Source organism: Corvus kubaryi, unplaced genomic scaffold (assembly GCF_017639235.1).
Source record: "Corvus kubaryi isolate FWS band 111438036 unplaced genomic scaffold, C.kubaryi_AGA036_p1.0 37341, whole genome shotgun sequence".
NCBI lineage: Eukaryota > Metazoa > Chordata > Aves > Passeriformes > Corvidae > Corvus > Corvus kubaryi.
In genome coordinates, this window is record NW_024581112.1 from 4,760,208 (window position 1) to 4,775,091 (window position 14,884).

General features: G+C 41.4%; 1 protein-coding gene across 1 annotated transcript; it reads right to left on the bottom strand.

The window, feature by feature from the left end:
* Positions 1 to 2,486: 2,486 nt before the first annotated feature.
* Positions 2,487 to 14,762, bottom strand: LNP1 (leukemia NUP98 fusion partner 1). The gene is made up of 3 exons (XM_042031670.1): positions 14,402 to 14,762; positions 7,959 to 8,201; positions 2,487 to 5,926 (listed from the first exon to the last, which is right to left on the bottom strand). Exons 1-3 carry the CDS (start codon positions 14,549 to 14,551, stop codon positions 5,726 to 5,728), a joined length of 594 nt encoding a protein of 197 aa, XP_041887604.1. The 5' UTR covers positions 14,552 to 14,762; the 3' UTR covers positions 2,487 to 5,725.
* Positions 14,763 to 14,884: the final 122 nt, after the last annotated feature.

Here is a 14,884-nt window from a genome sequence, read left to right on the forward strand (position 1 = left end):
GCACCAACTATACCATATAATTTATCTCTATCATCATAGAATCACAGAACGGTTTGAGTTGGAAGGGACCTTAGAAGATTGTGTGGTTCCAAGCACTCTGCCATGCACAATAAACCTGGTTACTCAGGGCCTCATCCAGCCTGGCCTTGAACACTTCCAGGGATGAGGAGTCCACAACCTCCATGCCCTTGTGAAAAGTTCCGATCCAGATTTCTTGTAGGTCCCCTTTATGTACTGGCAGGGGATCTACGGTCTCTCCAGAGCCTTCTCTTCTCCAGGCTGAACAGTCCCAAAACTCTCAGCCTCTCACCATAGGGGAGGTGCTCCAGGCCTGTGATCAGTTTAGTGGCTCACCTCTGGACTCATTTCAACAGGTCAACATCTTTCTCATGTTGAGGACTCCAGAACTGGACACAGTACATCAGCTAGCTGGGAATTAATAGAACTGATTGCTCCCTCTCTGCCGTGCCAGCTCTGAACTGCAGCCATTGAAACACCCAGCTGCTCACAGCTCCTTTAGAGCACTGTGTTCCCCTTTTCCACTGATACAGCTATTTAAGGAATGGCATGCTTTGTCTGCAGCAGCTTCAGTGTGGCCCACCATTTTCACCTTTGGTCTTTCCATCAGTGCAAAACTTTGTTAAAAGCCACTGAAGACAATACTGAGGGTTCTCCTGCCTTCTAAGTAGCTTCTCTAATATGGGATTACTGTGGCAGCTTCAACACACACACCTTTCAGTCACCAGCATTTAGGGTTTAGTCCAGATCTGTCCTTCCTCTACTCTCTATATTGCAAGTAACAGAAAATAAGGCCCTGGAGTTTGCCTTGATCTCTCTTTGTGAAAGCTGTGCATGTAGTGAAGTTCTGTGCTCCTGTCAGTCCCCAAGTCACCATGAGAAATTTCACATGGATCCAAATCTTCTTGCTTCAACTGAAAAGAAATTTTTATCAGTCTTAAGCATTCTCAGCTCAGAATTGCTTTGGATTAGGTAATACATTGCAGTGCATACCATGAGTGAATGATGGATGTTATAGTTGATGTCCATTGACCAGTTGAGACCTGAATTATCCTAATGTGAGAATCCTTTTGTTCCATGCAAAAGGCATCAAAGGAATGGAAGATCTCAGAAGCAGCCTCATCTGCAGCTGTGAGTATGTAGAACTTGGCACAATGGAGAAGGAATTCATGAATATATATTTTGCATCCCAAATCCTGGGCTAAACTGTGATTGCCACTCCTGTACAGGTGAGAGCAGCCCAAAGTTACTTTGTTCTCCTTGAGGACCTTTTATTGCTGCTGGGACCACTAGAGCAAAGAAATGCCCTAATCATTCCTCTCTGCCAGGCATAAACTTGCCAGGCTAATCTAAAATCACTGTACCTGCTTTCTGACAGACAAATTTCTCTGTATAGGAGTCCTCAGGGAGTAGACCCACTATATTTAAAATGCTAATGAGAAACATTTAAGATGTATTTTGTGTATACAGGAAGAGCAGTATATCAAATGAGAGCCATTGCATAATGGTACAGGAAGGGTTGCTTTTCAAAGGACCAAATCTTAGCATTCACCTCATATCATGGGATATGGCTACAGGCAACCATGTCCATGCATCCTTCTGCTTGAGCTTTAGAGCAAAAAAAGAGTTCTTTTTTGGTACTTCATTATTGGAAACAGGACAAATTCTCCAGTCTGAGGACTCTCTTTAGGGCCCTCGATGGCTTTTTGATGAAAACTGTCACAAGTTGGTTGGTCTTCTCAATACACCAAAACTCTGTCAGTTTGGAAGATGTATGAACTGAAGCATTTTCACAAACATATGAGAAGGACAAGAATGCATCCAGTATGACAGAATATTGATGCTCCTTGTATCACTTACTTCTCTCATTTTCTGTCTGACCTCAGGGACAAGACACAGCTGAGAGGAATTATCTTTTTCCAAAGAACTGTAGATCCTGAGCTGGGATTCAGAGGAATCCTTCTAATAGGAGAATAGCATCTGCCAAGCCAATCTAAACAGTGAAAATGAAAATCAACGTGCTACGAGCAATGTTTTCTATGATGAGTGGGTTTATTTTCACATTTGTTCTCGCACAGTTACCTAAAGCTCTGGCACAACAACTGCAGGCAGAGCATTCTTTATGAAGTTTGTTGTATTTCAGTGTTCAATTCTCTCATTGAAAGACTTAGATTTTGGCTGTAATGTCTCTCTGGAAATATTTCAAGACCTGTTTGTTTACAACAGTTTTGGCAGGAGGCTGTGGTAAGCTCAAAGTCCCGTGATTATGATTCATTGCTGTGTGAATAATTTCAGTTATCAATCTTGATTATATTTCTATGTGGCTTTACACTATTCACATGTACACTGAAGGCATTCAGAGCCAGGGCTGTGCTTACCCAAATACCATTTTTTGCGCTAAAGAACAAAAAACTGCCAATGAATATTTTAATATTTTTGTATTTAATATTTTGTTTCTTTTTTTTTTAAATGGGTATTATAGTCTTCTTCAGTTATACATCGTGGTTGCTTTATTTTTATTTTATTCATGCATTTAAGTATTTCCCTTTTTTTTTCCAACAAAGGATTGTTGTATGTACATAAATACAGCTGTTACATCATTTTACCTGTGTGGGTTATGACATTCCATATACCAGTACATGATAAGTTAATCAGCACTCAAAATTTAATTCATCCTCCAAACCACGCTGCAATTAAACAATACCTGAGAAGCAAGCATAAATATTTCGCTTTGGGAATGCCCACCCGACAGATGAGGTAACCTCAACTGATGTTCTCTTAGCCCTCTCAGAAAACACTGGGGTATAACTCACTCTTGAAAGGTTTGTATGTATCCACATCTTCCCTTCCCACAGGAGCACTTTCTAGCTAGCCTGAAGTGCTGGAAGAATCCACAGGGATTCTTGAACATTTTACCAGACCATGGTCTTCCACTTGTAAGACACAGCAAGTTCAATATTTCCTTCATGGGTCCCTGAATCACACCAGTTTTCCTGCTCGTTCCCCTTTCTGTTTCATGTTTTCAGTATTTCTTCTTAATGAGCATTTTGGATATTTTTGTCCCTTTGTCTTCACTTCCCACTGAAGCCTGACCTCCGTCATATCCAAGGTTTGGATGCTGATGCAACTTGCAGCCATCCCACTCTTGCAAAGGGCAGAAAACGCAAACAGTGTTTGCCCAGGAATGGGTGTTTGTGCAGAAACTGCCCGCAGCCAGCCCTGTTGCTCTGGGAATTCAGGATGGAATCAAGGCAGTGACCATTTTTTTTGTCAGTTGAGACTGAACTAGTGACCTACTGTGAGAATGAAAACCCTCTGGAGTCTTTCTGACTACTTGTATATTCCACTTCCTGTGGAAACAGAAATATCAGACGTGCCATTGCAATCAGATTCCTGTTTGGATGGTTACCTTCCTTCCCAAATTTGTTACTAAATACTTGTTAATTTCTGTGGAGAATTATTTCATGCTATCATGCAAGTTTCAGTCCTTCTAAGTAATACTATTGCCTCAGACTGGATGGGACTGAGCTGGAAAGGGCTGTTGGTCTAATCAGCCATGATATGAAGCAAGAGAGAACACTTTTGAATAAAAAAAGGACATTATGTGAAAGCTTCTGTTTCCAGAGTCACACCATGGGGCTGATGGGCCAGTTCAAAAGCACATAAACACTTATAGGCTCTCCCATCAGAGAGATGGGATTTGGTGGAACATGGGGGAGCTGTTTGCAGGCAGAGCTGCCCGGCTGCCTCGGTGGCCAGTGAGGCTTCTCTGTGCTTTTAGGGAGATGGTAATCAGCAAGTCAGAGGCAGCCACACATGGCTCTCCTATTTTAGCTCTGTTTGGTGTTTTCTTTCCATCAGGTGTGGTGTACAACCAGCATGTTGGTCTGATGAACACAAGCAAATTCTGCTGGGGCCAGTTGAGTTAACCTGTCTGTAAAACAGGAGGAGGCAGCTGATGGCCTGAAATGCAGGCAAAGCTGATGCAGACATGGCATTCAGCTCTCCCAAGACGTGAGGACAGGCTGCTACCTGAAAGGATGTATGTGAGAGGTTTCATCTGAGGAACTCAGACACTGCTGGCCATGTTCCTTTCTATCCAGATCTTTTGTAATGCAGCCTTCAGATTAAGGTTGTAAAGGGAAAGTCATCTGTATGTAAGTTTTGGCTGACAGAAGAACTTTGTAAAAATTCAATCTGGATTGGGAAGGACAGGAACTATGCATAGGAACATTTTTGCATTATTAGATTTATTAGTTTATAATATATGTTACCAGGTAAGAAGCAATTTACAAGCATCAGTAAGGGTTCAACTGCTTTCTCATCTATCCCCCAAAGCCCTAAACAAAAAAATCAAACAACGCAATCCCTTAATGGAGATAAGTGTTACAAAATTTTAAGGATGCCCTAAGTTTTTAAAGGGCTGAATATTCAAAAGTAAGGCTCTAAGGTAAATTAGTAAGATCTTTGTTAATTACAGAAAAATCACAGGAAGAATATCCATCAGACCTTGACTTTTGCTCATGACTTCATTCATCTTCACTCTTTTCTAACTGTATTATCCAAACCAGGCTTTCTCCATAGTAGGCCTGGGGAGTTTATTCCCAAAGAGAGCAGGGTTGTATCTGCAGAGAACACTGGCATGTTGAAGAAAGGTGGGCATAGTGGGATTGTGGGAGTGTGTATCTGTTTGTGAGCATGTGGAGATGAGATTTACACCTGTGTTCAGGAGATCCTCAGCCAGAGGAACAGAGTTTTCCTAAGTCCTGCTTATCATAGACAGCCAGTTTGGCCCAAGTTCTGGAAAAGGAAAAAGGGTTGCAATGCCTCAGCAACCTCTTGAGGAGATTATATGGAAATATGAGAGACAGAACATCTCTGACTTTACTAGAGAATTTTCAGCAAGGCTCAAATTTTGATGAAGCAAAAGTAGAGATGTAGTAAAAGAGGTTGGCAGCTACAAGGCAGGGCTATAAACTAGTATATGGAGAGGGGGAAGGCCACAAAAGAAGCAAGGTGATGAGGGTAAAGCAGGGAGAAAAAACTAGCTGTGTGACTGGGGAAATGGGACTGAGGACATGGAAGAGGGCTGGGAGATGCCAGAGAAACCAGAGTCATACTGCATAGGGATAGGAAAAGCAGAGAAGTGAGACATCAGGGAGGTGTAGGAGAAAACACGGGCTTCTTTCCTCTTCTCTTACTTACATAAATTTGGAGCTGAAAGATTGTCAAATCAAAAAGATACCTGTTTTCAAGACAAATCTCAGTGAATGTCAGGGGCAGGAAGCAGTGTATGCTGCTTATGTGTACTTTTTTCTACCCAACCTACCAAAAAGCCTGTTTTCCATTAAAAAAGGAACATAAGGCTTTGCATGGCTCTGTAATACATAGATGGTGGTCTCCTCTACAATGAACACATCCACTACTGTCCTGCTGCAATGCTAAATTTGCCTGAGACCCTCTTAGAGTGGTTAATTTCTAACTTGGATCTTGCTACCAATACACTCCTATGACAAAGGTCACATTTCTAAAGACAAAAGTAAAGAAAGGAAGGTAGTAACATGGTGCCAGTAATGCAGTTGAATTTTACTTTTAATTTACAGCTATGGGGTTATTCTAGCTAATAGGCCTCTTCTAGTCAAAACAGAACAAGAATGCTCCCTCTGCTCTTCAGGGGGAGTGTTAAGATTGATGATCTCAATGCATTCTAGCTGCCTGTGCATACATAACCTTTCTGAGTGCTTGCTTGTGATGGAAACTGTTCGCTGTGTTTTGCAGGTACTTCTGAATCTTCAGCTTCTTCGCGCTCTCTCCTTGGCTCTGATTTCTCTCCCATTTTCTTATGAGACTTGCTTTTTCTCAAATGCAACTTTTCTCTTTCTCGTCTCTCCTTTACACCTTCAGGTTGCTAAAAGGCAGGGAAAAAATAGCAGGGAATTAAAAGTGACTCCTACAAGAACAAAAAAAAAGCTCATTATGTTATTTCACTATGAAACAAAATATTCCAGTAACCTGCCTCACCAAGATCGGCTTTACCATGATGGGCTCAAATTCAAGGCCCAAGGCAGTCACCCTGAAGCTCAGCAAGAAGCAACACACATGCTTTGATTTTACTCTGTATATGATAGGAGGGTCACCGGCCCAGTGGACTTGAAGAGGAGAGCAGACAGGAGGGAGAGAGGAAGGGGGTCTGAGTTTTCAGCCCAGACTCTCTGTTTCTGTCCTTTCACTTGATCCATCTTTATGTGCCTGAAAGCTGCTCAGTGCCAGCTGCAAAGACCTCACTGAAAACAAGGTCATGAAGGGTTCTCAAAGACACATCTATCAGACAAAAGCAATATGCAGGGAAGGAGATGAATTACCTTTCCCACAATATTCACCTGTCTGATCATGGTGGTTTGAAATGCACCCACAGAGCTCAGAATGCAAAAAAATGCTCCATTTGGAGACATCGGTTTAAGCCCAAATTTCTTTTCAGATCTCTGACCAATTGCTCAGTTCTTTGAGATTCTCAAGTCTTTCACATCTCCCAAACTGCAATGGTGACTGAGGGAATGACAACTTGGTCTGCTTGAAAAACAGACTAAAATACACACCTCACTGCTGATTACAGAGGGGCATTGGAATCCAAGCTTTTAACTGGAACTGAAGCCATATTTAATACATTATGCTTGCTATACCTAATCATACAACTATACACTCACAGACTTTCTAAACACAGGCATTTTTGAGAAATTATAAATGAGAAACCAGACAACCACTGGTGAATGCTGGCACATGAGGCAATGTAAATTTCCAAATGAAATCAACTGAAGAGCTCCTAAAGAGGAAAAAGAAGATTAGGGAATGCATTTGAAATTTTGACAATAGTGTAACAGTGCTGTCATCACCACAATTCTGCATATTCTTAGAGGACTGGGCATGCAAGGACTATAATTATGGGACTGATCATGTAATTATGCTGCTTATTGAAAAGAGACCTTTATTTCCCTTTTGCTGTGCAGAAGGTGTTCAAAGAGAGCTTAAAATTACTTTTCCATACAAACTGTCAGTGTCAAGAAACTGAAAAAAAAAAAAGATTTTTCCTTCTGTGGCTATTTGATGCTAATGTCAGGTGTTATTTAAGCACAACTTTTTGAATGGAGTGACAACTTGATAGTGTTCTTCTGATACTTAAAAGTGAGTTAGGATTTATTACCCTTTCTTCCATTGTGTGATGCAGCAGATATTATGTATCAAAATAATAAAAATATATTAAAGTGTCATAGACAAAAGATTGCTACTGGCTACTTCATCAATACACACCAGACAAAACAAATGCTCATGGCTCAGGACAGAATGATGGGGACAAGGAAGAAATGGGGGGAGAATCCCCTGCTGCCTGCATGCCCTTTCAGTGAAATTATGTTCAGCCACTTACAGCAGTAGCTGCTGCTGCAGCTGTGTGGTGACACTGCAGAAAGCAGATGGATGGAGTCCTGAGGGGCAAGAGAGAAGCCTCTCAAACACTGCAGTGTCTGGCAGTATTACAGATAACACCATATGGGTTAAGTCAGGTCAGCAGCAGTGAAAAAGTAAGCTGGGTCTTGCAGCAAAAGTGAAGCAAATCTGGGTTTGTATTGTCATGTTTTGTTGTCACAGCCAGAGACTCTTCTGAAAACATTGCCATATGAGCCAATGTGGTGTCTCATTTTGAGGATAAACATTCCTGAATAAGCCTAGACAGTAACACCACAACAAGAATCCTCACACTAATGATACAACTTTAACCTTGTTTGTGCTACTGTAGTAATTTGAGACCACATAATATGAGAAATTCCAATTGGAGTTTATGTCTGCACTTCCCCCAGCAATGTCACAGCAATTACACAAAGGATAAAGCTGACTTGGTTGCTTGGGCTTTTTTTTTCTGTAGTGATCTTAAGTTAGTTGTTACCTACCAAAGAAACTGAGCGTTTGCTTTTGAGATGCAATTGCTTTTCAAAGGACTCTGCAAATTCCTGAATGGAGTTTGATCTTGTCTCTGGGCATGAGCTGTCTGCTGAAGGTGTTCTGCTTGCCTTCCTGTGGCAGTGGCATTTGACATCTTGGTCTTGAAATTCCTTGGAGCCCCTGAGGTGGCCTGAAGATGAGCCTTTGGCAGAAGCATGAAGTTGTGTTGTATGGAGGGAGGAAAGCTTGGCCTGAAAAACAAAAGGTCTTTGTTGAGTAATGAATATTAAAGCAGATCACACAAGGAAGAATTTTTTTTCTGCCACAGAGACTCTCCAAACAGTGGTGCAAAGTGAAGGACCTTGCCCAGAATTCTGTGTCTTTCTTTTTATGTGCAGGAGAATCATACTGCCAAGAACCTGCTTTCTAAAGGCAGCAGAGGCAGAATTTCCTATTACTGCTGGGTTTGAGGATCTAAGTTTTGGCAAACAAATGAACATTTCAAATGTAAAGTGTGCTGGGTCCTCTTAGTGTTCACTGACACTAAAAGGAACTGGGATTCTTCACAACCTCAAAAACTCAGGCTTTGCGCCCAGCTGCAGTTTCTAGGCAGGACTCTCAAAAAGCATTACCCAGCCCTTTGTAGCCAGATGAGTCAGATAAGAGGTTTGATGCCCGGGTCAAATTCTCAGCATGGCCCACAGGCAGCCTGGATGCTTCATTGTCCATCTTTGAATTTTCAGCTGATTTCTTGGACACATTTGTCCCAAACTAATGAAGGAGCAGTTTCAGGGCACTGAGGGATACATCCCAACCAAAGAAGTGGTAGGAAACATACTTCCACAATTACATTTGCAGGACTGAAGTGAGGAGGGAGTAGACAGATGTTTAGTTTCTGTGTGATTCAATTTTCCCAGGCCTGGCATGCAGATAAAAGCTATTGATCTGCATCAGCTATGTTTAATTGAATGTCTGTAAAGGAGATACAGAACTGCTGTGTCCTGCGGAGTCATGTGTTGGTGGTTTTACTAATGGACAGACCCGTAGAAGAGATGGGTGAGAAGGACACCACACAGGGCCAGGGATACCCCAAACCCTGCCAGCTGTTGATGCTTTTTCAGGATGAGTAGCTGAACACTGATAAGATGCAGATGGTGAAAATTGTGAGAGATGGGAGGTACTGAAAATTACACCCCTGCAGGTGTCAGATTAAAGCATTCTAGGCACCCAGGTGCTGCATACATTTTTGAATGCATGTATGTTTTGGACATTATGAGGAATTTCTTCACAGAAAGGATGGTTAGGCATTGGAATGGGCTGCCCAGAGAGGTAGGTGGTGGAGTCACTGTCCCTGGAGGTGTTTATGGAAAGACTGGATGTGGCACCCAGTGCCATCGTCTAACTGGCATGGTGGTGGTTTGGTCAAAGGTTGGACTCAACGATCTCAGGGGTCTTTTCCAACCCAGTTGATTCTGTGTTTTGTATAAGCCCGGTGCTAAGTCTTCAGCTACTAAGTAACTATGAGAAGTTCTGCTGGCTTTAAGGGAGCTGTGATTGTTTATAACAAATGAAGCCTTATCCTACAGGTTCTGCAGAGCTTTCTAAGAAAATCCAGTAGAAAACCTTACACTCAGAGTAGGTGTGTGTCTTGGTTGTTTTGTTATTTTAACAAACAGGGGAAAACTAAACCAACTTGGTATAGCGTTCACATGAATCTACAAACCTTGGACTGCAAGGGACCTGAAACATGTCCTGCACACAATTTCATGCACTCTGGTCCAGATGCTGCTATAAATATATTGGCACAACAGGAACCTATGCAGGCTTTCTCTGAATAGTGGGGCTGTGCATTCATATGGCTGTGGCTACATCACTTTAGACAGGCTTGATGAGAGATGCTAAATATAATAAATCTCACACCCAACAGAAGTACCTAATAAGGAGAGTTTACAAAAAATATGGTACTGGTTCCATTTTTTTTTTCCCAGGCATAAGCTTACTATGTCCAGTATTATGGACTGTCTCTGAGAGTAGTGTTAACGATTTCTGCCATGTCGTTTTTACTTTGGTTTCAAACCAGTCAATACAGCTGTAAGTTCTGTAAGGTCATATTGTATTGTTACTTTAGAAAGCATCAAAGCAATCACATTGTGCTCAAGGGACGGGAGCACACATGCCATGCCAGGCTCAACAAGCTAAATGTCTTCTCTGTCATTTTAATGGCATCAACATATATTCTTTCCTGGAAATAAAAATTGTCTCATGGTAAAAATCACTGGTATCTGTTCCTAGAGGGTTTGGGGGAAAAAAAACAAACTACAAACACAGGAGGACAGCTGAAATGGGGGATTGTATTCTATCCTGTTTTGCAATGTCTGTAAATGTTTTCTTTTACTAAGACATTGCTTTTTAATTTCCCTTCACAGATAGAATTACAGTGAAGCCCTCAACAAAAAGACTGCAGTTTACCTACCAATATGGCAGCAATGGTCCAGAAAAGGGACAGCCTTTCCTCTGAAATGCCCATCTGCCTCAGTGGGCTAAGGGTAAAGCTACACAGACAGGTCTATGCAATCATATTACTGTGACTGTGCCTTCTCTCACAGTGGTTTGCATGATACATTAAATTCTCCACCATCAAAATGGGGATTTTTTGCCAGTGCTGGGAAGGCCAGAAGCACCAAGGGATCTCAGGGATTGTTTCTCTTTACCATTAGTACTCTTTTTTTTCTGTGTTGGGTAAAGGCCACTCATGCTCAGTGTGTCTATTTACAAAACAGCTAATCTTCTGCTAATTGCCCATCTCAAACACACAAAAGTTACACAAACAAAAATAATTCACACAACAAAACTTGTTGTCAGTATAATTTGCCTTATCTCTTTCTCAGTTTCTGTTGTAGACAAGTTAATTGCTTACATCTTTTGGGCTTGATCTGAGAGCTTGCACAGCTGTCAGTAAGAAAATTAATCTTCAGTGTGTCAGCACAAATGATCATTGTTTGCTGGAGTTTACACAATGTCCCGAGTATTTTAGGGATATTTTGAAACATCTGACATTCAGATGCTCTCCCATGGCTTCATTTCCTTCAGAGAAGCTTATAGACAAACACATATTTCTTAAAAATATTTTGGTCTGGGCTCCAATTGGTCTATAGTAACAATATTGTGGTAGATCACTCTAAGTTTAGTTTAAATTAAATGTCAGTAGCTTCAACAGCAGTCAGTTGTTCTGCTCCCACTCTCAGCTGCTCTTAGCAATTTTCTCCTGTGAGCAACAATGTCTATTTGAAGGTGGATACATGTATGGGGTTGTAAAACTCTTATCAGTTCTCCTTTGCCTCCAATCTTTTCCTTACAACAAAATGTCTGGGAAGTAAGAACTGTTCTGAGCCAAAATGATGCAGGATAACTAGAATGTGTCAAGGAAAGTAATAACTGGAGGCTTCAAAAAGAGTATCACAGTTAATTTGTCTAAAGCTTGCCAGGGGAACAAGTTAAATAAAGGAGAAGGAAACAGATGACTTAATTGTCCCCAGTTTTCACATTCAGTGTTGGCCCACAGCAATATACACAACTCTGAGCTTTCCAGGAGAGTGGAGCTACGTGTTGTTTTAGCCTGAGTGTGGAGTTACGTGTTTTAGCCTGACTTGCCAGTGACCCAGGGAAGGATGAATATAATTTTGTGTTCCCCTCTGCAGAATGTGAATGACAATAGCAAAAGCATTTTGCAAAGCTCATCTCAGTACTATGTGTGAGGTACACCAAGATATTGGGGAAAAAATAATGAAAACTGTTGTTAGTTTGGGAGTTATTTTACAAAGCTTTATCCGAATTTGGGATGGGGGCTGTACCACAATAGGATACCACAGGAGTTAATTTTTGTCTCTGAGGTGGGAGCAGGGGCTTGAATGTCTTACTACAGGACAGGAAAAACTACAAAGATCAATACACCAGTTTGGAGCTGAAAATGATTTTGCAGTAGAACCACCTTTTGTGCTGCCCTGAGAGCACTTAGCTGTGTAGCACCAAAAGGCTTGTGGGGCAGAAGCAGTTCACATGGGCAGGACTGCTCTGCTGCTGATGCCCTGAATACCAGCCTTGGATGTGAGACCAAGTGAGCTGGCAGTGCTCTTTTGGCTGTTCCACTGCACCTGCACAAGGAGCTCTTGCCAACAGCTGTGTCAGAACCTGATTTTCATGTAAACAGTGGAGTTATCTCAATTTTCAGTGTTGAGACAGAAGAAAGGATACACTGTGATCTGCTGTGGAGGTACTAACGTTCAGAAGAGATGCAGTCTAATCTCAGTTATTACACCTCCTGATAATTAGCACTGTTCTGATAAAATGAAGACAATGTTTAAATAACAGTACCAGTGTTTTGAATCTTACAAGAGTTATAATTTGTAATAATTAATCTTACAGTAGTTATAATTTGTAGTAACTATGAAAAAACCACACATCCAGGTGCAATAGCAAGCTACTGCTCTCAAAAAGGAGATGCTCTTTCTGGAGGTATTTCTAAGGCATCAGTAGTGCCCACTTGTTTAACTTCTGGCTTTGGTTAAAGACAACGTGTACTAATGCTCTTTATTACCAACTACTCAGCTTCCAAATCAAGAGTTCGTTTCAAAATGTATCCCCAAACCCTAAAATTCCCAAAAAAATCTTCCCGTCTCATTCCTCCAGCCAACTTCAGGCACTGAGAAAAAAAGCAGTCAAAATTTACATCTTCTGTATGAAACTAGTGGAGCAAGACAAATTTGTGTGAAGCATTAATGTGAAGGCCAGACATAATTAAGTGCACACAATATCTTCAGCTCATTAAACAGTAACATCAGAAAATCACAATCTTTCTGTCAGCCAACTTAATCTAAATTCCAGGTATGGATTCAGGAATGCAAGTACAGCAAAGTATTTGAATAGCTATTAGCTAAATATTCAAATAGCTTTTGAACAAACTGAATATAAGGACATGCTTCAAATGAAATGTCTGTGCACACATGAATACAGCCACAAATATACAAGAAGATGTGTTCAGCATGTTGCTGAATGGAAAGTGATTTAAAGTACATTCTTACACTCCAGTTTCTATTGAGGCCTAAAGAAATCACATCTGCAAGGATCTCTGAGTGAAAAAAATAAAATACAGTAAAGATAACTAACCTCCTCCCCCCCACCCCCCATTAATAAACATTATATATTCAGCATTCTGATGGAATACAGCAGCAAAGCTCTAGCTCAGAGTCTGTCTTGCAACCTGTGGCCAAGGTGAAATATAACAGTAAATAACAAACATGGCTGATCAGACCAGAAGTTATGAAGGAAGGTTACCTCTCCAGCCTGTCCAAGAATTCAAAGAGGGAGGAAGTGGTTTTGGACTCCTTCATTTTTCTTAGCCAGTTTTTTTGGAAACGAAAAATCCCACAGCTTAGAACATGACAGCTGCAGTGGAGAACAACTTGCAAGGTGGAAACATAGAATGGCACAAAAAAATGTTTGGAAAAGATTAGCTGTTTCTCCCCAATGTACTAGCATTTGCTTTGTTGCAGCCATAATGATCTAAGGATATAAGTAAATAATGGTTTGTAAAGGAAAATAGTATGTCTGTTAAGACAACTGATTGTTTTTCCAACTGTCATTGGAAAAAAAGGAGACAGATTTGGACTACCTAAATGTGCTTTTAAAAGTTGAAATAAAAGCAACAGTCTTTGAATAAAGAGAGACTGTGAACAGCTGTTTTCAGTTTAACCTAATTTTGATAATCACTTAGTTGTGAGCTGCCTTCTGCACATGAACCTGCCCCTTTCCCAACTGTTTTGTTAGTTAAAGAATAAAAAATGTACTTCTACCTTAAAATCTTACTTCACAGTTTAGTAAGCTTTGTTTTGTATCACTGTTTTCAGAGTCAGATATTTTAAACCAGGAGGGACTGCATCCTCTAGCTTAAAACAGAAGTTACCCCTGAAAACAGGTGAGTCCCAAGAGGTAAAGGGTAAAATTTCCTGGAGACAGTATAGTTGCAGAATTAGGTCCAAATCTTTTTAATACATATGGAGTTATACAGTTTTTCACATAAGAACAGACTCATAACAGACCATCTTGAAGTACGCAGGTGCAAAATGTTTTGACCTCTGCCAGGTTGCGCTGAGTAGCCAGAACAACATTGTAATACATAGTTAGGCAGCTATCACACACTTCTTACATTTCTGGTCCTGTCATCACTTACCTTGGAGTTTACCAGTCTTCCTGTATTCCAAGACCACAGAGGCCTGACCCTGGCAGACAGTTAAGTTCAAAAAGCAACTAGTAGCTGCCAGCAGGAACTGAACTTACTTGGCAAGGTGTCCCATTCTCCTCCTCATACATCCCTAGGGCCCTGCCTCTGGGGATGGAAGTTATATTTACACATAAATCACATGCACACACAGAGAAAGCTGCACACAGCTCTTACCGGTAGGGATGCTCTCCTTTCACTACAGAGTCGTGTCTGACGTTTCTTGAGGCCTCTGCCTTCTTTCTCCTTCTCATCGATCAAGTTGTGGCCCCAGAAGCTGCTCATCCATTTTGCAAAGAAAATATCATCATCCTCATCATATTCCATGCACAGATGCTCCAAACTTGGGCGGGGGGAGGGGGGTCTCCCAACCAGACAAGGCAAAGCAAGGTCAAATTCTACCACCAGGCCAGTAGCTCCACACTGTTCTGCCAACAAGAGGAAGCAGAGGCACAGTTTCAACCACTCTTTCAGCACTCCCTCCCCAAAACCTGTCTCACTGCAGCCCTGGGCACCATCTAAACATAAGTGCACCCTTTCTCATCTCTTTTGAACAAGGTTTCCTTTAACCTTTCCATTGCAGCGATGTCCAATATGACACTGCCGCAGGGGGCGGGTGGCAGGGCTGTGGCTGCTCCCTGTGTTGCTGCTGAGTGCCCC

Coding starts and splice junctions, on each gene's coding strand:
- LNP1 (XM_042031670.1), bottom strand. CDS start 14,551: ATGGAATATGATGAGGATGATGATATTTTCTTTGCAAAATGGATGAGC. Junction 8,202..14,401: donor AAAGGAGAGCATCCCTACCG/GTAAGAGCTGTG, acceptor TTTGTTTTTCAG/GCCAAGCTTTCCTCCCTCCA. Junction 5,927..7,958: donor GCAAACGCTCAGTTTCTTTG/GTAGGTAACAAC, acceptor CCTGCCTTTTAG/CAACCTGAAGGTGTAAAGGA.